Raw genomic sequence first — 26,321 nt, 5'->3', positions numbered from 1 at the left:
TAGCTAAAGTGTGATTATATAGACATGACTAAGTTATTCCCAATGTAGTCATTAAAGGAAACATGCTTGTTCACTTTCCTGTTGAGCTACAGTTAGCATAAAAACTGAAAGCTGGTCAAAACAGCTGTCATGTTTCTGTTCATGTCTGCTTACCAGCATCTTTAAATCTCACTTATTAATGCAGTTTCAAATGTATTCTGCTTAAAAACTCTTGAGAAAGCAAATTTCCATATTTTCTGCTATGACTTGTGTAGACTGGAAAACAGTTCTTGTGTCTTGTCTGAATATATTATCTACTGTACAGGAAATTAAAAGGGCTTTTTGAATTGTCAACAGGAGAATAAATTATGCTAATGTTGCTGTTATTTATGTTTGTCATTTAATGTGCACTTTACAGTCAATATACTGTATGTATTATTGATGATGCATGTTAACTGTTGGGATCCAATAGCTGCTGCTGGGAAATCCATTAATATATGTAAATGGGACCTGCACACATGTGGCGTAAGGGCTTTACCATCATCTCACACTGAAGACTTTGGGAAATATATTTGTTTGTCTTCTAAGAGTAAGATGAGATCATTGGTGCCTCTTTTATATCTGAAATCTCCAACAATCAGTCAAAGTTTTAGTCTCTTACCAGCACCTTAAAAGTTTAATAAGGAGCTACAATCAAACAAAAAGTCTGGCAGCTGCTTTATCTTGGCAAACACACGTGGTATCAAATGTCTCATCTCTCCTCATGAAAACAAAGAAAAATTTCCCAGAATTAAGTGCAATTCCTAGAAATGCACTTATCAATGGGATTACTGTTATCAGTCCCATGTGTTTTCAGTGTTCTTTAACCAACTGCGTTCTTTTTAAAGAGAAAATAACATAGTTGTGTTTAACTCATAAGCAATAAAACAATAATGCTTCTGCTCAGCTCTGCTTTCTTCTACAGACTTATTTTGTCTCACTTGGTCAGTAGTTTTAGGTGTCAGTCTTTACTAAAGGTCAAGTTATCAGTGACTGCCCTCTATCTTTACCGATTAGTGGAACTTCGGGGTGAGGGCGGCAAACCCACAATAGTCATTTAGACTTCAAACAAATCTCAACTGTATAACAATGCTTTAGTTTTATTACAAAGTGAATTTTTTATAAGTAGTTTTTCTCACCAAAACACTGCTGTTCGGTACTTTCTCAGAAAGATATTTTATCTGTAGAATAGTTTGCAAATTCCAGTGCTAAATCCAAGTATGAGGAATTCACTGAGAAGCTGTTTGTGAGATTTGAAACAGACTGAACAACTCCAATTCATCAAACAAGAGTTTCACATGCTCTTGAGTTGTAGTTATTTCACTATTAAAACACACCTGCTGTGTTAAAACCAACATATATCCTGTGATTCAGAGAGCTTGTCTGCAAAGACGAGGTGAATAGATGAGAACTTGACCTGCTCTACCGTATTCATTTAAATATGCCCAATATGCAATCACAGAGGAAGACTGGACTATAAAGCTGCACAGCTTGTACAGAGTAAACCTGAAAAAACTCGCCTTTAACAAAATCACACAGTGAACAAATTCAATTTTTTGAAAATACAAATTTACTCTAAGATGTTCATACAGCTGGTTTTATTTTTAAATAGGAGGGAAGTTCAAACTCAAAAGGCAGACTTCTCTCAGCATCATACACATACTGGCAGTTTAAAGTGAAAAAACAAATGAAGAAAAAGTTCAAGATACAACACATGATAAAAACAAACGAACAATAAAAAGGTCAAGCTCTATTCTCTGGCATTCATTCATCAGAAAACAGTAAAATGATACATTACAGAGGGAAGTAAAATATTACTGGAGCCCTTTTAGCGTTCTCCGCCCAGATGCTCCATCAACATTCTTTGTTTTTATTGTGTTTTGATTTGCTCAGCACCGATAAATTAAAATGGTTTCCTAAAGATGGATGCAACTCTGATCCCTGGCTATTGCTATCACAGTCTCTCAATTTCTGCTTTAGGAAGACAACAGATTTATTACTGAAACTTTCTACTGAAGCAGACGTTGAGGCAGATTTTTTTCTTTTAATCAACTTAACTGTGCAGACAAACCTCAGGGAACACAAGATAGTGTTTTCTTTCTGTCCTTTATAAAGCATTGTACAGTAACATTATTTACATACTCTATATTACAGCGCAAGTTTTTCTCAGTAGCTTGTGTGGTGCGGTTAAAGCAGTGGTTTGTCTCTCCTGCTTGGAGAGGGCCCCTCCCTCTCTCTGTGCTTCTGTGGCTAATTTTTCATCCTCTACTTGGTGTGTGGCAGGTTTTTATCTGTGGCTGAGTGATTCTGAGGGAAAGAAGGGGCCTTAGTGACAAAGTTGGGTGTCTTAGGATTGATTCAGTCTGGTGCAGTATGACTGAAAGACTTTAAAATGCAAAGGTAAAAACTTGGTGGATTCACTGCAATGGGTAAATTTAACTGGGACATGATGGTTTGTTTGTTGGATTGTTACAGTACTGCCCCTTTGCAAAGTGGTTAACCTGTTTGCAGGGAATCTGTTGATGTGTTTGTGTTGGTTTTGTTTTGTTTTTGTTTTTTTTAGGCACATGGTTGATTTTTTTCAAGGCTGCAGGCAGAAACGAAGTGCTTTTCTAATTGAGAGAAAAATTCAGGTAATGGCTTTATGTAGCTGTCCATTTCTACCAGCAGCGATGTGCAAGGTTGTCTACAAAACACAAAGTTGTGCCTAATACCACAACCCCTTGCTGCACTGCATAGGGGATTTGGCATTTTAAGGGCAAACAAGATTAAAATCCACAATCAATCAATCTCTTTGTCAAATATGCACCCAACTCTCATGAAGGTCTGAGCACCTGTTGACACATTTTTACTGAGTAAAGTAGCTAATTCATGAAAGCATATCTGGTCCCCTTTATTTTATTTTTTTTTACACTCATGTAAATCCATCTTTTGGGGATGTGGACCTTAGATTAACTGAATGTAAGCAGCATGACCAGAAGAGTCACACAGCCTACAAAGTTACAGATAAATCTGTGTTTGAGCACATGATGCCAGGCATAGTACTCTGACCCAAGACAAATATTTTAACATTGATCTGAAATAGACCCTGTGTGTTCTTATGGGCTTACAAGGCTGTAATACATGGGCAGTATTTAAGACAATGTCATGCAGGATGTTATTTCCCCATTTCTTGCTTCGTACAGGGGATTTTTCCTCATTTGCTGGCTGACATTCTCAAATCACAATACTGGCAAGAACTGAGAAAACCCCTGCAAAATGCCTCAGGGCTGCACTGTCATCACAGTGTAAAAGATGGAAGTGGGCTGTGAGCATAGAGCTCCTGGGTTAAACCTTTATCAAATTCCAATCTAAACCATCTCCCCACTTGTTAGAACTTTTACAAATTTATTTGACATTATCCCCATTGCCTCAATGAGCTGCTAATGAATTGGTGTTTTCAGGCAGGCTGGAACATTAGTCACTGGTGAGAGTCCAGCAGGGGGCAGGAGTGTGAGCGGATGTCGTTGTGTTTGTGGATAGCCTGGTCCAAGTCCAGAGGTTGTCCATTGACACTGACCTCCATACAGCCGCTGTAGGGCGCCGACACAAGCGTGGACACTAGAGAAACATCTGAAGAAAAAAACAACATGTGAGTCAGACGACAAGTGGACTGTAACCTGATAAAAGTGTGCAAACAGGATTTCTCCCTCTAGAGAATCTGTCGATTAGCAAACATCAAACACAAGTAATCACAGTTCTGATTAACTATTCAAGGACAAGAATAATTTTGCTGAAACTGTGGGAAACTGTATCATTTACTCTGCCAGTCATTCCTGAATCAGCAAGTATATATATCATTAAAAGTAACAAGAAAACAAAGGGAAATTGTACACTTGGTTTAGTGAGATAAGATAATGTTTTGTTAGATCTGTGCAACACATTATTATAGATTCAAATGAAAACTGGCCAAAAGAACACGTGCAGTATCTGAATCACTTTTGTTTAGATTTCCTGATGTAGTTAAAAAAATCATCAAATTAACTGTAAACATTTTTATAACCAGAGTAATGTTTAAAAAAAAAAGGGGAGGTTATGAAGTGACCAAAATATTTAACTGCAAGCCAACCTTTGTCAACTTAGGCATCACACAAGGATTTTAGATGATCAGACTTACTAAATAATTAACCTCTAACCCATATTTTTGTACAGTACTGGCTCTGGAAAGAGGCCAGTGCACGTTTCCTGTGTAAAGTGTTGATCCTCACCTGGGAGACCTCCAATAAAGGCGCTGGAATGTGAGAAGAGCTCAGTAGGAACATCTGCGTTTTCACTTCGTTCAGATTGCCCATCAACTCGCAAGACAGTCTGGTTGCCTGAGATTGTCACCTGGATCTCATGGCTCCCACCATCGCACAAGGATGCGGGAGTGCTAGCAATCACAGTGTCACCTGCAGTGACTAGAATAAACTGAAGACAAGCAGAGGATCAGTCTTCAAATACGACAAAAAGACTTTGTGAACACACTTTTTTTACTCACATCTTGCCATTCATTGGTTGGGGGATGATAGTCGGCCAGAGAGATAGACAGCGGCACTCTGTCTTGGTGAACAAGAGCAAACAGCACTCCGATGGTAGAAACTGGATGCAGGGTCAACGTGACACTAAGGTTCTGTGACTCTACGGTGAGTGCAACAGGAAGAAGGAGAACATAAGGTCATGAACTTCATTAACAAACAAATGTGAAGTATAAGTATGGCAAAAGGAATGTACAGTGACGAAAGCAATCTCACAAGCATCCAAACAAATTACAAACTAATTGCTTGAGGAAGGAGATGTTACATAAAAGGTATGTAAGCAACATGCTACCCACAACACACCACAAAAACACACACACACACACAAACTTCACCATAACTAATGTTGAAGAGAGCAAAGCCTGTGCCGGGGTAATATGCTCCAGGAACATCAGAGCTGAAACACTGCATGTTGTCGTTGGAGCGAATAGTTTCCTGTATGGAGGTGTCTTCACCCGTCAGCCAGTGCCACTCCTTCATACAACCATCCAGACGTGGGTTCACCTACATAATCAGTAAAAGTAGAGATAGTTGAGACTTGTTTAAAAATCCTTGACTTAAGTGCATTGGCAAAAAAGTAAACAAACACATACAAATAAACACCTGATTGACAAGGCCATTCTCTTTGAAAGGGACTCCTCCGACAGTGAGGTTAAGTTCGTGCATGCCTTTATTCAGTGTGAACAGATCTCCATTAACAGCTATCTTCATGACAGCCTCCCTGTCGATCTTAATCACGAGGCTCCGGCCCTGCTCCTCCACTGAGATCTGGCACAAAAACAGGCACACGAGAGGATTTCAATCAGCTGATGGAAACAGCACAAAACGACTCATGGAGACTCCTGACAGAAAGCTCCAACCTTTCTCCACTGGCCATCGTTGACGATTGGTCCGCTGCTGGTCACCCTGCTGACCGCACCGTACTTTAGCTGCAGTTCCAGCCTCCCATGATGCATTGCTAGTACAATCCAGGAGCTGTTCAAGTGGCCTCCTGCAAAGAAGATGACCCCCTCACGGTCGTAGGAACGGAAGTCAAACTCTGCTGAAAAACTAATGAGAGGGAGTATGGGATGAAGAGGAATGTGTGTTTCATTGAGTTAATATCTTTGATTGCAAATATACCCGTTTAAAGAAACAGAAAAAAAACTTTAAAACCATGAAATGATTAATGGTCAAAGATTAAAAGTGAATTATTCATTTAAAACCTGCTAATGAATTCTTTGCATTTTGAAACTGGCATATATTGCTAGTATAAAAAAAAAAAGTAATGTTACGCTGATTCATAAACAGTAAAACTTAAATAGTCTAAATGTTTTGCGTCATGTTTTGTAGTTCAAACCAGTCTGGGTATTTGTAACTAGGGTATTAACTTTCATAAATTAAACTAAAACAACTTCACCAGAGTGAATGGTCTAGTGGAGGTGTTATCACTTGCATGATATATAGTATAAAAATGAGAAAAGCGTGACTTTTTGGCAACAACTGTTGATTAGTATGTATAAAAAATTAAAAATGATTAAAAGTCTCACCCTGTCTGAACCCTGCGCCGGAAACGCAGCCGCACCACTGGCACGCCGCTGAACATACGACCCAGATAAAGTGTCCGAGGATTCCTCTTAAGCGGCAGTGACATACAGGGTGTTATAGGCTGAAGTAGAAAACAAACAACAACTTTTAGACAACACATGCTGCCACCTCATGAGCTCCATCCATCCATCCATTTTCTAAACCGCTTATTCCAATTCAGGGTTGCGGGGAAGCTGGAGCCTATCCCAGCTGGCATTGGGCGACAGGCAGGGTGTACCCTGGACAGCTCGCCAGTCCATCGCAGGGCCTCATGAGCTCCAATTTAATTAATTTAAAACTTATCAACACCTTTCTATATTATTAAAATAAATGCCAACTTTAAGCAAACCAGAAATCAATAAATTACAATATGTTTTTGTATTTCAGTTTAATACAGGTCACTTTATAATTCACAACCATGGAAAGTGACATTTGAAGTGTTTGGTAAAGAGTTAAGTTACTGCACCTTACAGCTCCTGAGGTCCTGTGCCAGCTTCATACTCTGACGTCCATCACAGAAGCAACGGAAACTTCCCGGAGTGTTTAAACACTCCTCTGCACACACATCATCCTGGCATTCATCCACATCTGACACAGAAAGATGGAGGTAATTAAAAAGAAGGATGTTTATGGTGTAAAAAAAAAAAAAATAGCAGAAAAGCAGACATTTTGTGGAGTTATCAAAATCACACAATTATAATCTTTAAAAAAAAAAAAAAACAGCTTGTTTTAACCTATTTTTTTACTGTCAAAACATAAAGGAATGCAAGCAGCACTTGAGTAAAGTGGTGTTTAACATTCACTGGGATGTACCTCCCTCCTCCATGTATAACCTTACATGGCCATGATGAGATTGGCCATTATAAAGTTTCATTCTCTGAGGAGGGACACAGAGGTTATGAAAAGTCTGGTTCCCACCAAAGAGGAAAAATAGAAAGCTCAAATGATTGATGGGTTTTATTTTATATTTCCACTATCTAATGTTGTGGCCATTTAATCTCATTTTGTCATCTTATCAAATGCCAAGATAATGTTTGTTACATTAGGCAGCTTTTCAATGTATTTTACAGCATATTATGGGAGGAGAAATCTGTGACAAAACTTTCTTAAAAAACAGTATTTACTTACATTTTGCTTCCATTCAATGAGCTCCACGCTGCTTGTAAGATTTTCTGTGATGCACTACGGACTGTAATGGTGTTTATTAAATAACTTGACCAATAAATTCTGATGTCATCTTTTTGTTTTGTTGTCTTTTAGAACACTTAGAAGTGCACAAAATAATCCATTGAGGTAAATTTAGAGAGATTAATATCTACAAAACCAAGGTGAACCAGTAGATAATTCTGTGTGTTTCTAAAGGAAAATAGACTTGATAACAGTAGATTGTGACCTGTTACCTACTTGTGCAAAATTTCCCCCCCAAAATCCTTTCATTCCTTTCTTGACCCCACAACACAGCTGCATCAAGCCCAGCTGAGGCTTAAGCTGCTCCTCGGTTGGATCTCATTAGACTCTAGATGTTTTTCTAAATGTCATTGTGCAAGGTTACATATACCTACCGACACAGCTTTTGCTTTCATTGTCATACACATAGCCGATGTCGCACAGGCAATCGTAGCTGCCGTCTTTATTCTCGCACTGTGCCGTTCCACACACACCCAAATCCTCGCACTCATTGACATCTGAAAGACAAAAAATGTGCTCAGGGTGGGCACGTGTCTGGATAAAGTGCAGCAAAACCAAGTGCTTGGCTCCTTAGCTTAAAGAACTTAACTTCATGAGATATATCAGTGTCTTTTTAATGTGGTGGTAACTTCAGTTTGGGTAGGATAAATAAAACCTGATCCCAAAAGACACCTGGCTAGTTAACCACATACATCAAAACTCCTAAATCTAATTCCACTTCTTCTAAAGAAGCCACAAGTTAAGTTATCGATTGATTGTGGAACACCTGATAACACAATGGTCTCATATTTACGCCGCAGATTCTGCTCTCTCAGCTTCAGTGAAACTGAAGTAAATATTTATAGGAGTCACTTTTTAGTAGTCTTAAATCAAGGAGATAATCAATACTTCTCTATGTATACTTTTCCGATGTGTATGACTAAATATGATTTAAAAATCGGACGGTTGGATATGTTTTGTCTCATTTCCTACCATAGTTTTATGGGGTTACAGTGATAAATGACATTGGTGGATAAAATAACACTTATCTGAAATAAATTATGTTAATAATATCCACAAATAATTTAAATTATAATCTTCAAAGACGAAAGCGAATCAACATTTGCTTTTTGCAGCTACAGCCCTGTCAAGATTTCAACCGCTAGATTAAGCACATCTGTTACTTGTGGCTCACCATTACATGTGTGGTGTCCGGCCAGCATGTAGCCTTGGTGACAGGAGCAGCGGTAACTACCCATAGTGTTGTTGCACTCGTGGTCACACCCTCCATTTCTCACTGCGCATTCATCAACATCTAAAAATAGATTTCCAAATGAAAAAAAAAAAACATTTATAAGATTCTGATCTGGACAGGATGAACACATACAGTTAAATATATGAAACCCTTAAATATCCAAGATTTACTACTTTGCTAAATTCCTTAACATAACTAACACGAGAGCGGTCATGAAGTGGAAAAGGCTCAGCCCGAGTCTAATTGAATATGTTCAAGTTTCCTCTCACAGTAAGGTGGCAGGATGAGTCACAGTGGAAATGTTCCCCTCCCCTTCAGGCTGTGTGTGTTCAACAAACTTTCTAATTTCAGCTTTTAAACTTTATACTTGTTACATTTTCCTTCTCGCACTTTTTCATACAAGATGCAAGCCTCCCCTCATAAACACAGTAACAAGCTTTGACCACTAAAGAGAGATGTATTCCTGTTGTAGACTGCCACTGCAGTTCCTGTTAATGCAGTTCATATTGACTTGACACAACATTCACAGATCATTACTAACAGCAGCAGCACAGTTGGATATTAAATACCAATGCCATCAATAGGAGTTAAAAGAGGAGGGTACATGTAAAATAGACACACTGGAAAATAAAAGGAAGTCAAATTACTTACACAGAGATGTATAAAAGTATAATTTAAAATATAAATGTTAAAGTTGGTGAGAAAGGTGAGAGTTTTCCATCACTGGGCTGAACAGTCAGCTGTCAGAACCAAGGTCAGAGTGATGACAGCTATGCAGAGATACTTGGTGTGACACTGCAAAAATTCAACCTCTGCTGAGCTCTTGCACACAGCGTTCCAACATATGATGATGATAGTACCTTTCTCACAGCTGGCTCCTGTCCAGCCGGTAAAACAGTGACAGAGGAAGTCACCCTTTTTGTCCTCGCAGCGCACTGTTCCCACAGGATTACAAGGAGAAGGAGAGCACTGGTCTGGAATATCTTAAAGTGAAATAAAAACAAAGACAGAGAAATAAACAATATTTTAAACACAAACTCTGAACGAACTGGACACAGAGTGTAACTGCATACCACACCAGACAGAGGAAGGGCATCTCTTATGTTCTCCATATCAAGAGTTCAGTAAAAATAGCCTAATGCTGCCTAAGCTGTCCTTCCGGAGGTGCCCTAGTTCAGTTCTTCCCACAGTACCGGCCCTCTAGCTCTCAAGAGAAAAGATCAAATACCCAATGGTCTTTTCATTTCTATTTGCTTTACTTTCCTTTGTCTCATTTCAAGCTTGTGCAAGTGTATAAATTTTTTCTCTCTTCTTACAGTTTCCTTTTTTGCAGCAGCTAACATGCTCGACAAGTCTGGGCATGTCAAGTTTGAGATCAGTGACAGAAAAGGACAGTGCCTGGAGAAAACAAACGGTGCAAGACAAGAGACAAGATCTCAAATGAAAACAAAGGAATAACTTAAAACTCTGGCCATTTTTCCACACCACTGGATGTTTTGGCATTATTTCAGCTAGAATTGGCAGTTTCACGTCATATTTACTGTATGAGTTTGTGGCAAAAGCATTAACAAAAAGTACCAGAAGTGTAAGAGAACTTTTTATGCTCACCACAAATAAGAAACCAGTCATCCCATTAAGGAAAAGCAAAAGATGCTGAATGCAGATGGCTGTGAACTAAAGGATTACAGTGCTTTCTAATGATAAAAGAAAATGCATGGCTTCCATTAAAGATGTTCATGCCATTTTATCCCAGTGGGAAGAAAATGAGTTCAATGAAACTGAAAAGGCACAATCAGTAGTTGATGAAACATTTGGGCATACGTGCTAGAATGCTGTAAATGAATACTACAATTACTGGCAAATATCTTTCCATTGTGTGTGTACTTATAAGAACGGAAGTTGAGCAAACTGAGATGTAAGTGCAGAAACAATAATTCACATTTATACCGAGCAAAGAAGGTTGGAAAAATCTAGCTGATCTAGGAAAAGGTGTGTAGTGTTAGCTGCTTGTCTGCAGAGCAATTAGTAAAACAATGCAAACTGCAGATGCAGGCAACAGAAACAAAGATGAATGGGAGAATAAAGCTCTTTCTGCTGCACTAAGAATTACTATATATCATTTTGTCTTTCCCTAGTAAAATGATGTATCTGGAACAATTCATCGATGGAATCAGAGGGAAGAAATGACCTGCTTTGCCGGCACACCACCAAGCTCTAAACGGCACTGAGACGGCAGACAGATGATCAGGATAGCGAGAGAAGTGATGAGAAAGGTATTCTGTGCTGACAGTTTGTGTTAAAAGAAGTACCGTATCTTTAAGTGCCCACGATGCTGCAGCTGAGTCATGGAATTACCCCCTCCCTGTCCCTACCCCCACCACTCCGGAGACTTCTCAACCAATAGCGGCAAAGCCGGGTTGGTCCAGGTCTTCTGTATCCTGATGCAGCAGAAATCCTGTGCTCTACTCACGTCAGACTTTTTTTTTTTTCCCCCTCTTCACGTCACTCCTCTACGGAGGCAGCTCACGAAGAAGCTGGTGCAGTCAACTCGAGAGTGAGTATGTGACGACTTCAGGGGTGTGTCGTTCATTCACCAATGTGCAGCATCACTGTCGCAAAGTGCTGCAATGTTACTCATAAAAACCTGCACTTACACGCATTAAGTGTTCGAAAGACTACATTAAAGGCACAGAACCTGTTATGTGTGCCATGCTGCTGAGGCTGACCTGGATATGACAAAGAACTTATGCATCTTATTATTTATTTTGCACTGAGAGAGTATGCCAGAGAGAAATGCAGAGAAACGATACTGCAGTGCAGCACAAACCCACAATACAACTAGATGTCAGAGTCTGAATGGGGCATTACTTGCAGTAAAAAAAGACAGAAATGAAGGATAAGCATAGACAGTTTGAGGGGGAAAAAAATGAGGGGATGATTCAGCAAAATCCAACCAAAAAAAGGAGATAAAACTTACTATGGACACACGTTATCAGATCTTGTTTTTTCTTTTCAGAATCTCCATATTTGTCCACACAGGCTAGACAAAGACAAAAATCATATCAAAATGAAGAGATGACAAACATAATCCTTCAAGGTTGCCGACAGGGGTATGGATGCAAGCTTTCAGGCAGAGTGAACACTCACCTAGGTACTTGGGATAGAAGTAGTCCTGAATCAGGGATAAATGGAACAAAAGGGAAGAAAAAAGTTATGCAGGCATACAGACAAAAATCTAAGCAGCACATAATAACTTGAACACAAGAAGCAAAAGGATTTCGCTTATTACCTGACATTTTCAAGGGATTTGGTTTTATTTGATACCTGATGTCTCTGTGCAGTTCATGAACAAACATAGGTTTGTCTGATACATAAAGACAAAGTATAAAAATTAATTTCTTTGCCATCTGCTCTGCTCTATGTAATGGGTGTAGCCCTTTGCCAGGGGCTTTCTGGGAATTCTCTGCATTCCTGATAGCAGCAGCAACATCCTTCATTCCTCTTGGCTGCAGTACTTATCCATTTGTAGGTTAAAATTTCAAAGAGACAAGCCAATGAAAAGGCTGCCTTTGCAGAAACAGAGACTTGCTGCAGATGCTGGCAATGCAGCATGCTCAGGTGGTTGACTCTAGTAAAACACACAAGAAAAGAAAAGAAAAAAAAAAGCAATTGTACCACATTTAGCCTGATTATTCCTATAATTCCCTGCAGGAACTGATTTACATAAATAACAGTGTGGCTTCAGAACTAGCAAGACCATTTTAATACTTAATTTCTGCATCAGCCAGTTACAACTTATCCGACTACCTGTCCCTTTTTACAGGTTGCCAAACACCAGAAGATGAGTATGATTGCATTTGATGACAATGATGACCCAATAAAACCCATTATGTTTCCCTTCATCTCTCTCTCTGCAGAGCCAAAAAACTGCAGTGTAGGAAATGCAAAGTCATAGAAGGACTCTTTGAGAATGAATAATGCAGCTTCCAATGAGACTGCAGTTTTGTGTCACGAAATGCTTCGAAAACTTCAAGTTTACAATCCCTATTCTACTAATGGTGTGCACATCTCGCTGATTCAAATGTCACCTGACTTTTGCTCAGCTTCTGAACATGGTTTAGCCTCGCTTTTATCCGCGCTTTAGGTTCCATATCTCTACTTAACTAATCTAACAATCTCTGAGTCATTGATTTTCTCATTTAGTCTCTCTCTCACTACGGCTAACTAGTCTAATGCTGCAAAATAGTGCTTCCTTGTATTGTTCTTAATCATTTATCTCAAATCAAGATCAAAGTGACTATTTGCATAAAAAATATTAAACAGTATTGGGATACAATGTTGAAGAGCATTTTTCTTGATGTGACCCACTGATTATGACAAATAATGCTATTTATATCTCTGGAGCATGTTTACATATCTACATGTAGTACATATTTAGCAGGCTTACAGTTGCTAATCTGTAGAAAATATTCCTAAGTACATGCCATGGATTTTATTTCTCACTAAATGTAAAGTACAGAAAAAGTTGTGAGCGTGTTTTCAGCTTAGTGACGCAATGTGCAACTCATTTCTGACTCCCTTGTTTTCCAAGAGGAAAAAAAAGCAGAAACTAATCAGGATTTGAGGATTTGTTTGCATCTCTGGCTGCATTTGTGTTTCTAAATACGCGTGCCTGTGCAACATACAACAATGCAGATGGTGAGAAAAGAAATGGATAGTAGTTATATCAAGGTTTCCCTCTTGTTTGGCAACAACCTAAGCCAGGAAGATTTCAGCTAGCTGCAAAAACACATAACAGAATATGTGTGTGTGGTTTATGTGTGCACAGACTTATGAGATGGAGTTTAGAGATAGAAGTGTCAGCACAATAACTTGAATTCATAAACTAAAGCTGAGTCACATTGACTCAAAGTCTGTTACAAAAAACCCGTCAAAGCTTCAACATACGAATATTATGAGCACTGACAGATAACAGCAGCCCACACAATGAATCATTAGTATGGCATCACTTTACAGTCATCAGTTTTTAGTAAATCAGACCAATAAGCAAACAAGGGGCTTTGTTGCAGCTACAATACAGGTCATTTAAATGGTGTTTGCAGCACTTAGGAGGATGAAGTCTGGCTTACAACCTTGACTGGAAAAAATGTACAAGTCTCCATATTCTCACCGTCTCCGGGTCGTTTTCAAACACTTCTCTGGCTTCCTCTTTCGTGCACCTTTCCTCCACACACTCCCTCTCCAAATGCCCTTGCTTCGTCTCCTCGAAAACTTGATTTGCTCTCCTGTGTCTGCTCAGAAACTGGTTGGCCTCTTGGGGAGACATTATAACTAGAAAAAGTAAAGGAGGACGCAAAGTTTATTTATTTATCTACAAGAGGCAAACAGAAGGTCAGCTTTCTAATGGAGCAAAGAATTTATTGGGCGAAGAAAACATGGCGAAACATCCCTGGTTAACCAGAAAAAAAAAAAAAAAAAAAAAAACACACACACATGGAGAAGCTGGTATTTATCAACAGCCACAGATGAAATGTAAAAAGAGACTTAGCGACCTAGCTAGCCACCTAGCATGTCACTGTTTACTTACTGCTGTCGGACCAGCGGACGGCCAGCAGGATTAGCAGGGCAGCCGATGAAAGCGACTTTGTCAGGGTCAGCCGCATTATTTAACCGCTACGGTGGCGCCAAGCTTGAGAAACTTTCTCCTGTAGTCTCTCTGTCCCGTCTCGCTCCCAAGTGTCAGCGCTAACGTGGCCGCGAAGCTCCGCAGGTATTCAGGTATGCAGCTCCGATCATTCGCCGCTGACGTCTCTGATGGGAAATCTCTGCCGCGTTTGTCCCGTTCACCATTCACTTCACAAGAAACATAAAATCACGACAGACTGTCTCTCCGGCTCAACTCGTCCCCATTGCGGTCTGTGAGTTCTTTGTTTCCCGTGTTTCGACCTCTTTGCAACTGAAAGACTGCACGTCTCTGCTGCTGCTTCAGGAGGGGGAGTCACTCTGAGAAGTGCAGGCAGGAGTTTGTAATGATGCAGCCCTCCAGACACCTTCATCCCTCCTCTTCTCTGTTGCGTGTGTGTGGTCGTGGGTGTGTGAACGAGTGCACCATCAATCAAACGGGCAAACGAGAAGATCTGGCACGCAATGGTAAACTCGCGCCTGTTTAATAACCACGCTGTGGCTGCTGCCGTATTTTATAAAGCAACTAAGTACTTTTATTTAAGTAAATGTAGAATACCGTTCGGGTGCAAAAATGTTTGAAAACAAAGGTTCTACATCTTTGTTACTTAAAAACAGATTTCAGGCATTTAAGTCAAGAAATTCACTGGTTTCAGTCACAATTTATATTTCCATTATTATTATTGATTGGCGTGTGCAATATCCAGGGCCTGATTAAAAGTGCACAGGACCCTGGGCCCAGAGTGTTCTAGGGGCCCCATTCACCGCAACATTGTGAAAACTGTGAATGATACACTTTTCTAACATTTCTCCGCCAGTAGTACCAATAGCAATACATTAGACCAGTGTTTGTCAACCGCTGTGCCGTGGCACACAAGTGTACCCTGAGAGATTATCAGGTGTGCCTTGAGAAATTGCCCAATTTCACCTCATTGGTCAAAAAAAGCAGCTGTGTTCATCCAAACAGGCCCCGGTGAAAGATAATAAAATTCCTTCTTCTTGTGTTTATCTGATTTCTATTTAAGAGGCTTTGACTTGATGGACTTTATATTAATAATATGGATTTTTTTTTAAAAATGGTTTGTGGTGTGCCTTGTGATTTTTCAGTGAACATAAGCATGCCTTGGCTCAAAAAAGGTTGAAAAACACAGCACTAGACACTGTGGTGTAACTATCTGGCTTTTATGTACATTTTGTTTCATGTCCAAACCGCTGGTGTATGCCCTACGTGGACCCCAAGTGGGCATGGGCTCCTGGGCCCTCGCCCATAATGCCAATGGAATAATCCAGTGAATCCATAAAACACATGGATACAATGTCCATGTGTTTTGTGGAACTGTAATTACTAAGAATTCTGTGGTGGATCCAGGATTTTTTTAACGGGGTGGCCAAAGTAGGCTAAGTCTAAATTTACTAAACGATGTCAATAAATGGACTACAACTATCAGCAGTGTTGAACAGGATCATTGTTATTGATGATTAGAATTAGTTTGTGAAATTTGGGGATTTTGGGGCTTCTGAAAATCCAGAAACATGTATACAGATTATAATGACTAATATATTATATGAACACAAAATGTCATATCTGGCAGTGGAAAGAAAGACTGGTTTCAGCATAAACACACAGACAGACCAATGATCTAACAATCAACACAAGTGCAAGTGTTCTCATTGATGCTGGAAACCTACCGGCTGAAGTGTGGCTGTGTTTTTAAGAATAACAGTGTTAGCCACTAAATCCCACCACCCTCATCCAATGTTTGCCCTATTTCACACACCGGTCAGCCATATAACATTGGCTTTATTGAACAAATGCTTCTGTAACATGTTGTCACCTTCAGTCATTCCTTCCAAAAACAGATTTTTATTACATGACAATATTCAATCTACCTTAGTTTTTATAAGACTTTTCCATCAAATACCAGCAGTAAATTAAAGGGATTATGGCTCATACACTTCTAACACCATATGAAGTTACTTAGATTTTATAAATGCTGACTTTTTATGGTAAACTATCAAGCCCATTATATAAATTTCAGCTGTAGTTCAGTATTTTAACTTTAACTAAAGAAAACATGCTTAATCTTTCACTTTAGCATTTCCAGCAGTTAGGGTCATTACACAACTTTAAAACAACCTCTTGTCATTTACTCCTGGGACATACTTGTTTTCCAAGTAATTTTGCTTTCTGTTTCATTTATCCTGAATCCTCAGGTCAATGTTTTTTTTCCCCTTTAATTCAATTCATATTTGTCTTCTCGGTTGAAAAGTTTCCTCCCTACATGGTATTTCACAATCATAAAAAAACTTTAATTTCGTTAAATAAATACAACTATGAGATAGTTCAATCATACAACCAGTAAAGTACAAATAAAAATAATGTTTCTTATTGTTGTTCATACATTTTTTTTTATCATATGTGAAGTAGATATAAATATTATTTTATATTAATAAGAAAAATCCAACAGCTTCTCTGACACCACCAAATGCCAGTTTAAGTGTTCAACCAGTTCCAGTTTAATAGAATTTAGTATTATTGTGCAGAAGACCAAATATATGATGTCCTATTATGAGGAGGATAGGACTCAGGATGTTAATATTATTAATATATTCTGTCATTTAAATGAGGGCCCGATGTAGAAACAACCAGCTTTATTTTGAAATATTAAGTAAAACTATGGTCTAAGTAGAATTTAAAGACTGCAAAAAAACCTCATTTTAATTAACTGAAAAAAACTATGAGTTTGGTGTTGCAGCAAGGACATAAACAGCACTAGAAAAATTTGAGAAGTGTTGAAAATAATAAAGCTATGCAAACTGTCAATACCTTCTCAACTGAGCAATTGCACCCTCTGCATGAGCTACAGACTCTTGAACATTTCCAACATGACCTTTTCCTTCGTGCCCCAGTTTCTGGCTCAGACCAGATGGCAGAAGAATCCACTGTGGAAATAACACTGTATCAAAATAAGGTTGCTTTTATAGTTTTATTAAAACAAACATTACACAAACAAAACGGACACCTACGTTTAAGTTAAATATTAAAGATGGTTTGTTTATATACAAGGTGAATTATAATCACAGGCAAATCCGTAGTATTGAAAAGAGGAAGGAAATCAACAGTTTAGAAAATGTGAGTCTTATTTAGCTGGTATCAGAGGTCACTGATGGTGATTCAAAGAGGACAAAAAAAAGGGCAAAATAAAAAGGCTGCAATTTCAGATTCCTCCTCTGTGGTTTTTAATGTCAAAACCACAGAAAAGGTCCTCTGCAATCACTGTTCATATAGAGATAGTACCATGATTATGCAGCAGGGACAAGGCTGCCATAGCCTGGTCAGCTGTGACCATTTGTTTATTTTTCTACACAAATGCAACCATCTGTTGCTCAACATACACCATGTGGTGTTACAGAGCTCAGCTCTTTGTCAAAGTTTCAAGGAAAACGTTCAATTTATTGCAATAAACTGCTACAACTTGACCATCCAGCTTCCAACCAGCTTTCGTTGTGACTCAAAGAAACAAAAAAACAATTAAACCAAAAACTCTGAAAAATAAAATTAGCATTGCAGACACAGTAATACGATATTGATGAAAAGCAATAAAACAAATCTTTTAGCACAATGTCTACCCAAAATATCACAAGAGATGGATCCTGTGGGATGCTGTCTAACTTGAGAGCTTTGTAATGTGACATTTGTTAAGAAAGGCTAGTTTCTGTGCAGATATGGTGGATTTGGGTGAGTCTCAGGTGCAGAAACAGGAGGACAGGAATGAGACTTAATACTGTTGTGTTTGCTGAGAGCCTCGTCAAAGTCCAGCTGCCTGCCGTTGACGGTGATGTCCATGCAGCCGTGGTAAAAGGCCGACACAGGGGTGGCAGGTAACCAGATGTAATCTGAGACAAAGTGAGTGAGTCAGACCGTTATCACAGTGGTGCCACATATATAACACAAAAGATGTTTGCTGTATAAAATGCACATATAAAATCTAAGACATTACCAGGTTAACCACAAAATTTGAGGCTGAGATTGTTCTAAAGTTGTTCAAAGCTTAAAAAAAAAAAATGCGGCTTCAAGCTTTATAAAAAGTTGCCATATAGGCTCTGAGATGACAATGGAAAGTCTATCAATAATTTTACCACTTTTTTCAACACTAAATGATCTTAAAAACCCCTCAATCCAGTGAAAATCTCCTACTGAGCGTAATGATCCCCCAGCTTTCCAACAGCTCCACCATGAGGTTAACATTTGGTTTTACAGAAAGTCACTCATATTTCACTCCATCCTTTTGGTTTTAAATTAATTAAATAGCATTTCAATACAGTCATATGGTTATGACACTTTGGTTTATAACTCCATTTTTCATAACAGATTACTTTTCCACCATCTTCAGAACCAAACAATAGCTGCAACCCCCACAAATCCAAAGTTTTGTTTCTCTACTGATAATTCAAGTGTTTGCAGATCTGTAACTACAGAAGGAGGATTCTGTATGAATCAAGACTGTGGACTGAGTCCAAACAGTCACAAGTCCTGCAACAATTACAATCTTCTGATAACATCATGTGAGCTGATGCTGTCTCTTGTGTAGCATTGTGTACACTGGACATTCTTCATGTTTAGAGGCATTTAGTCTCTGAAAACAGTTTCTGAATGCATTCTTAGTGGTAATTCATGCTTTGTATGTCAGTGAGTCTGCAAGGTTAAACTAAACTAAAGTTTAATTAAATTTAAAATAGCCAAAGTTTGTCCAAATGCTTTTATTTATTTATTTATTGTAAAATATGCAGATAAACCCTGCAAATTTTCACAGAGAAGCAACTGCAAGCCAACATTTGAATTGTATTGTTCATAAATACAATAAAAGGTATGTATATGGTTGTACATGGATTTGCTGGGAAACATGGTTGCATAATTCAATATAAACATACACCGTATGATTTTAGCTCTCGTTTGAACTCTTACTCTACCGCAAGGAAGCATGCTACTAATACCATTTGTGGTGTGAATGAAAGTGAAAAAGGTTATCTTAAGAAGTACCCTCTGAACCAACCTGGTATCCCACCGATGTAGGTGCTGATGTGGTTCTGCATGGTGGTGTTGAGGCGCTCCAGTGCCTCCTGAAGGGTGTTAGACTGGATATAAGTCACAGTGGAAGAGTTTGCAAAGATCTGGATTTCTGTGGCGTTCACATTCAGCTGTACTGTCAGGCGCTCAGGGTAACACAGCATCACCGACTCCAATGTTGCCACGGAAACACCATCCAAGAACACTTGCAAGTTCTGAGCAGCCGGGGCAAATGACAATACAAAGTTTCATGTAGTGCAAACATGCAGAGATACATATTTATTATTTTCCAAGAAAAGTATTTAGAAACTTACAGCATCATCTTCTCCCTTTGTTACCACAGCAACTGACAGGGGGACCGTGTTGTTGAAGACAAGAGCAAAAAGGACGCCTGTGCTACTGGATGGACGTATGTTCATCTTTATATCCACATTCCAGCTTCCAGAATTACCTACTTACACAAATGAAACATGAATATCACTTTTGCCAGTTTGGAAATAAAAGAATTTGATCCACCTACAACTTTACCTGAACTCCTAATCTAAACAGCTGCATTTTGTCAGGATGACCTAAAAGCTTAAACGTCAGTCATAACAAAAAAAAAATGCCTGGTCCAAACAATGCATGCATAAGGAACACTTACACAACTGACTATTCACACACTTTTTTCATTCAGTCATGTGGCAGCAGCGACCTTTAACATTTTTTCATGGCAATTTTCAGCAGATTGCTTCAAACCATTCTCATGAACATGGCAGTCAGTTCAGTTGTCTGTGATGGCTTCCTCTGTAATCAGATCTGAAGTCAACAGAACACTTTCTGGATGCTGTGGAAAAGGACTCTGACAGCATGAATGAGCAGAGCAGAGGAAAATTTCCAAAACCTTGTCAAATCATGAACTGAGTACAGTTCAAGAGTAAAGTGTAGTACAGAGGGAGTAATACAGAAGTCCACTTTTAACCACTGCTACTCTACTTTACAGGATGAAGAAGGTCTTTGTTCCAAACCTACCATTTTTTTAAAAGTGGAATTTTATGTTCCTATGTTACCTTTACCAACCTTACTTTCTTTTCATCACAGAACATCTGTGTGGTAACAACTTTTTTTTACTGCCTTCAGTCCCGCTGCTCTGAAGAACCGGTGCTCACTGCCCTTAAGCACTCAAGGCAATCAAAAGCAAATGCAAAATTTTCCCACAGGGATTAATAAAGCTTAACTTACTCACTGTAGTTTATGTCGAAATGCGCCAGTCCTGCCCCAGAAAAGAAAGATCCTGGTTCCACATACACAAAACAGTGTTTGCTCTGCTTCTCCTGGATAACTTCTTTTACCCCAGATGCTCCCTGGTTCATTAAGTTCCAGCCACGGATGCAGCCGTCAAGTCGGGGATTGATCTGATAGATAGGCACAGCGTTGCAGCAACTGATGTACATTTCAACGCATTCATTAAACACTGAACTTGTGCTTTTTACTTTGCTGTGGTGCACCAATGTTTGCTGTGCAATTTGACCAACTTACAGGCTTGATTACGTTGTCGGTCCTGTTGGGAAGACCAGCTATGTAGACTTTGGTCTCCAGCTTGCCGTTAACAGGAGTGAAGAGACTGTCGGGGCTGTTGATGCTCATCACAGCTTCCTTGCTGATCTTCACGCTGATGCTGCTCTCCAGCTCATCGACAGAGACCTGCGCGTTATACATCAACGTCATCAAGACACTTTATATCGACAGACACTCCGCAGAGCACAGCATCAGAGCACATCGCAGTGCACCTTCCATTAGTTCTCCAAATTGATTACCACTCAAGCCACATTTCTGTCAGCCAAAAGGAAATGATCTGATAATCCAAAACTCTCCTCCCAAATAAATTCACTTTCTTACCACATGCCACTGTCCATCATTGATGGCTTTTCCTCCACTTGTAACCTTGAATGTGTGCTGGTTTTTGAATTGGACCTCAATTCGACCAGCTCTTAGCCCCAACATGAACCACGAGTCCTGGGAAGACTCTGCATACAGAACAACTCCCTCTGGGTCAAATGTTCGGAAGTCAAACTCAGCTGCAAATCTGTCAGGAGAGAGATACGAGTTTCCACATTAATCTAACCCTTTCCATGCCCTGCACAAAACAAGAGCAGTGTTGTGCCCTGGTGTTAAACAAACTTCCATTTTTTTATGCGTGGATTAAAAAAACCCCAAACAATTCCACTCTCCAGCTTCCTCTTTTGAATAATTGTTGATATTGTGGCAACAGCTTTAAATGTATCTTTTTCTTTCCTGTGCTCTTATTCTTGTGTGTTCTGATCTGCCAGTATATCCGTGTTCATTCACACTAGTTTCTTTTCAGAAGATTATAGGTAAATATTGCTAGATTCAACTAAGAAAGATAAATGTTGACTTTTGGACCATTTAACTTGCCGATAAGTGTAACTGATGGTGGTGTCAGGTAATTTACTTCTCAGGTTGAGCTATCGTTCAGTTTACTTACTGAACGATAGCTAAGTAAACTGCCCAGTTCAGTTTATTGAGAAAACTCAAGTTTTCCCACTCAATGAACTGAACTGGGAGTAGAAAGCTTCAGGAAAACAAGAGTCTTCAGTAAAAAGTAAACCATTTGCATACAAACCAGATGAAATACATTTATGTGTACAGACTGGTGGTAAAAACATACTTTGTGTTCTCTGGCAGGCGGAAGCGCAGGTAGATGACAGGCAGGCCTGCAAACTGCTCGCCCAGGTAAAGCATTTCAGGGTGTTTATAGTCATGCAGGTCCACGCAAACAGGGATTCGCTCACAGTATCGCTGATCCGCGGCCAGTCGTAAACCTTCTCGACCATCACAGTGACATGTATAGCTGCCCACCGTGTTTACACAAGTCTCGTCGCACACATTCAGCTCACACTCATTCACATCTGCAACAACAGGAGAGGAAGACTTTACCAGCACTGATCTCTGTATAAACGGGAGACGTGTGATTAAAATATGTGTTGCATCAATGAGTTTTAAACCCTTCATGTTTGTTATCTCGCAGACTTTATGACCAGGTAGAAAGAGTCCTCTAAAACTTGGTTTAAACAGACATTTTAGGCAATCTGATTACATTTGGGGAATCGTATGGGCTGTAAATTTTAAGTAACCAGTCTGTGTTGATGGTCAACCTAGCAAAGCAGATCAGGACAGAAGCAGTGTTACTGTTGTGCAGGACTCTGCAAATCTCTATTATGTGCATAGTTATCTATAGCAAGTGGAAGTGTGATACAAGCACAAGTGGTGTTAGATTATATGTGTGGGGATAAACTTAACACCTTAAGGGGTATGTAAACGGCAGCTGTAAACAGGGACTGAGAGGGAAATCTCACCATTGCAGGTCCTGGAAGTGAAGTTGTATTTAAACCCTGGGGGGCACCGACACTCATACATGCCTGGTGTGTTGACACATTCAGCTGGTTCTTCGCAGATACTGGGGTACAACAGGCACTCATTAATATCTGGAAAACAGGTTGAGACAATGTGCAAATAATCTTATCAGAATCGAAAATATTAGATGTAAAAATACAAATAACTGCAAGTACTTCCTCCACTTTTATAGAGGTTTAAGGTAACCCCATTAATAAATGGAGGCTGAGCAGTGTTGTCTGAGGTCAGAAGTTGAAGCATTAGCATCACTGAGCAGCCACTACTGAGCCCTTGAGCAAAGTCTTTAACCCCTTCATTTATGACCCATCACTCTGACCTCAGGTTCCAAAACAAGTTGTGGTATGCCACGAAGAATTTTACTCTGTTGTAATCTTTAAAAAAGATGTGCTCTTTTTCAGTCCAGTTGCATACATATCTTTCAGAAACATGGGATCACTCTTCAGAATATTCCAGATCGAGGTATCTTTTTGTTTTTTAATCAGATGTGAACATCTGCTCTGGTGGAAATTAACAAGGTTGCAGTGATAATTCTGCCATTTACCATTTTTTTAAACAATTTAATGGAAGATTATGAGGACACAACATGAAACTACTGTGGAGAGCAGCCTGCGCATGTACAGTTTACTTAATCTCAACAGTCCACCTGTTGAATAAAACAAGCAAATTCTCAAAACTGACTGGGTTCATGTTTGTGAAGACTTTGTACTGAACACACAAAATAAACAGTGAACTGCCCACATAAAGCAGGACACATAAAACTATGCATGAATCAGCCAAGAAGTATAAAAAAACTCTAAGCAGCTTCCAATAGCTCAGAGTGTGTGCCTGTGTTTAAAAGCAAAAAAAAAAAAAAAAAAAAAAGAAAAAAAAATGGTCCATCTTTTGAGATGTTACAGGCTGTCCACATTCTGTTGTGCAAAATGTAACCTCAGGTCAGTTTCAGAAATAACAAATTATGTGTTCCCTGAGGGAGAACAGATGTGGGAACAAAGTATGTGTTTTAAAGGATGCAGGGCTCGGACATCTATATGAATAAATAAAACGAAACTATCAGAAATAAAAATAAGCAGTGTGTGTTCAGCTGTCGAGCAAAATTCTATATGGATCTGTGTTTCTAACATAAAATGTGAACTACCTAATATCAAAATTAGCCAAGCCTTCTTACCCTCACAGTCTATTCTATTGTTGATGAAGTAGCCGTCTTCACACATGCAGCGGAAACTGCCGGGGAAGTTGTTACATTTCTGCTTACATCCTGCTGGAAACTCAGGGTCTGAACACTCATCGATGTCTGAGAGGTCAACACACCACACAGCAACAAGTATCAGAAGCCAGTTCAAATACTTTCAGGCTTTAATATTAAAAAACCTGATGTGCAAAGTTAAAAATCCTGGATGATGTGTGAGAACTCACCATCCTCACACCGCAGCCCCTTCCAGCCAGGCTTGCACACACATGTGAAAGAGGCCTGGCCATCCACACAACGCTCTGAACCCTCCTTGTAGCACGGAAACGGTGTACACTGGTTACTGATCTCTGGTGTTAAGAGATACAAAGCACAGGACAAAACCATTTAACCGCTGCTTATTAACCCAAGCGTCATTAAAAGCTCAGAGAAAGCCTCTCACCTGTGACACAGGTGCGGAGGTCTGACGGGATGTCTGAATTTGAGTTCTGGTTGTTGATGCCGACGCGGTGGGATCCCAAACACGCTGCAACAAAGTATGTTTTTAAGAATGTGAGAGCAAGTAAAAAATTACATCACATGGTTGTATATATTGGAAATTATGTGCCATGTATGATTCTGATTATTTATTACTGTAACCTTGAATGTATTTACATGAAGCACTGGGGTATATCAATAAAGTTAATTACTTTAGCAAACTCACCAACATATTTAGGGTAGAAGTATTCCTGAGGGGAAAAAAACACAACAATTAACAATTAGATTTTTTCTTACTTGTGTGAAAATGCATTAATACTCTCCTGCTACTGCTGCTTATTAATATTATGATCCATAACTAATTTTGTTGCAGTTAAGCTAGGCAGGGCTTGTAGGAAGTATCGTTCAGTCAGTGGTTGAACCACAGTCCCAGCTGCTGAGGGCATTTTTCCTCATCTGTCTGCTACCACAGACATCAGCTGGAGCTATAGTGACCTGTGACTCATTTATGCAATTTTCACACACTTAAAAAATCCAATAAATATAGTGTGAAAAGGTATTTTTCCTTCATCGTGCTTGTTCCATTTCATGATCCTCAGTTTTTCCTCATTAACTCTGACAGACAGTCCTCATGCTGCTTCTTTCACTGCTTAAATTGCCTTTAAAATCCAAGATGTGCTGTAGTCCTCCACCATCTAAACCACAGCTCTCACCGTCTCTGGTTGGTTCTCAAAAATCTCCCTGGCTTCCTCCTTGTTGCACAGCTCCTCAATACACTCCCTCTCCAGGTTGCCCTTCTTGCTCTCCTCAAACAGAGAGTTGGCTCTGCGGTGCCTTCTCAAGAACTGGGAGGCTGTGTTGTGGTTCAGAACTGGGAAACAAACATGTACATGTTCATATAAAATATACTCATCAAAACAACAGAGTCTTAACAGTGTGCATGTCAGAGCAAATCTTTAACTGTGCAGGTAAACATTTGTGATTGTTACATGATTATAAAACAATAAAAGCACGAGTGATCCATATTGGAAAGCAGCTCCCCTCTTTGCTCATGACAGATGGCTCATGAGGCTACTGCTGCCTTCATGGACCAACCTAATTGCTCTTCTATGAATTGGCCTAAAAAACGGCTCATTGCGAAACCGTTATTTCCCAGAAATAACCCTCAGTAGTTGTAAGCAGCTCATGTTGCCCAGGCTTTTGTGTGAACAACTCCCCCCCCCCCCCCCCCCCCCCCCCATACAATCACTTAAGAGTGACAAAAGTCCTGTAACCGTTCCCAGCTGGTCCCATCCAGGCCAGATTCTTGTTTCAAACTAAACTAGACTAGATTGAGAGTTAATACACTTTGACAGGCTTTCCCTTGTGAATTCCTTTCCCCAGTTCTGCACTAAAACACCGCAAAAGCCACAAACGGTACTTACATCGATAAGCATCGACGAGCGTCACAAGTAATAGGAGACACGCCAAGGGTTTCCCTAGAGCCCGCTTCTGTCTCCACATAGTCGAGCCGTTCTTCCTGCTAGGCCACGGTTTGGCTCTGGGTAAGGAATGGCTGAGCAGGTCTGTGAGAGGGAAAAAAAAACTTTATTCTTCCCGAAAGTGTTTTCGTGGAGCGAGGAGGGGGAGCAGACACGGAGGCAGCTGGGGAGCGCTGCTGACAAGCTCACACTCTGCCTTTGTTTACTCAACGTGGCTGAAATCATGCAGAAAATGGGTTTACTAAACACAATACACGACTGGAGGCCCAGGGCACAATGGTTTTCCAGAAGCAATCTCTCATTACGTAATTCTATATATTAAATAGTTTAATGATTGCGTGGTGACTGTATTGCAAAGCATTTAGGTGACCCCGTTTTTTTTTTTGTTTTTGTTTTTGAAATATATAAATGCTACCTGGGCTTTTTCTTCACTGGTGCAAATAAACCTGCA

At 39.6% G+C, this 26,321-nt stretch overlaps 2 protein-coding genes across 3 annotated transcripts; both read right to left on the bottom strand.

Moving 5' to 3' along the window:
* Positions 1-1,767: 1,767 nt before the first annotated feature.
* On the bottom strand, positions 1,768-14,551 carry gas6 (growth arrest-specific 6). Its single transcript, XM_079263518.1, has 15 exons — positions 14,150-14,551; positions 13,733-13,893; positions 11,710-11,734; positions 11,540-11,602; positions 9,423-9,545; positions 8,503-8,622; positions 7,703-7,825; positions 6,607-6,728; positions 6,104-6,222; positions 5,435-5,624; positions 5,178-5,342; positions 4,910-5,078; positions 4,538-4,677; positions 4,266-4,467; positions 1,768-3,630 (listed from the first exon to the last, which is right to left on the bottom strand). Exons 1-15 carry the CDS (start codon positions 14,223-14,225, stop codon positions 3,479-3,481), a joined length of 1,950 nt encoding a protein of 649 aa, XP_079119644.1. The 5' UTR covers positions 14,226-14,551; the 3' UTR covers positions 1,768-3,478.
* A 2,749-nt stretch (positions 14,552-17,300) lies between these two features.
* Positions 17,301-25,917, bottom strand: pros1 (protein S). 2 transcript variants are annotated; one of them, XM_079242229.1, is made up of 14 exons: positions 25,814-25,917; positions 25,103-25,260; positions 24,616-24,640; positions 24,355-24,438; positions 24,140-24,262; positions 23,892-24,017; positions 22,669-22,797; positions 21,981-22,221; positions 21,191-21,377; positions 20,831-20,995; positions 20,538-20,706; positions 19,627-19,766; positions 19,299-19,527; positions 17,301-18,141 (listed from the first exon to the last, which is right to left on the bottom strand). In XM_079242229.1, the coding sequence occupies exons 1-14, from the start codon at positions 25,890-25,892 to the stop codon at positions 17,954-17,956; spliced, it is 2,043 nt and encodes a 680-aa protein (XP_079098355.1). In that variant the 5' UTR covers positions 25,893-25,917; the 3' UTR covers positions 17,301-17,953. The 2 variants fall into 2 exon arrangements, with proteins under 2 accessions (XP_079098355.1, XP_079098356.1); XM_079242230.1 differs by having other exon boundaries at positions 19,627-19,763.
* Between the last annotated feature and the right edge of the window lie 404 nt (positions 25,918-26,321).

This window comes from Telmatherina bonti, assembly GCF_933228915.1.
Source record: "Telmatherina bonti genome assembly, chromosome: 1".
In the NCBI taxonomy this organism is placed as follows: domain Eukaryota; kingdom Metazoa; phylum Chordata; class Actinopteri; order Atheriniformes; family Telmatherinidae; genus Telmatherina; species Telmatherina bonti.
This window is presented reverse-complemented; position numbering and strand designations above follow the sequence as displayed.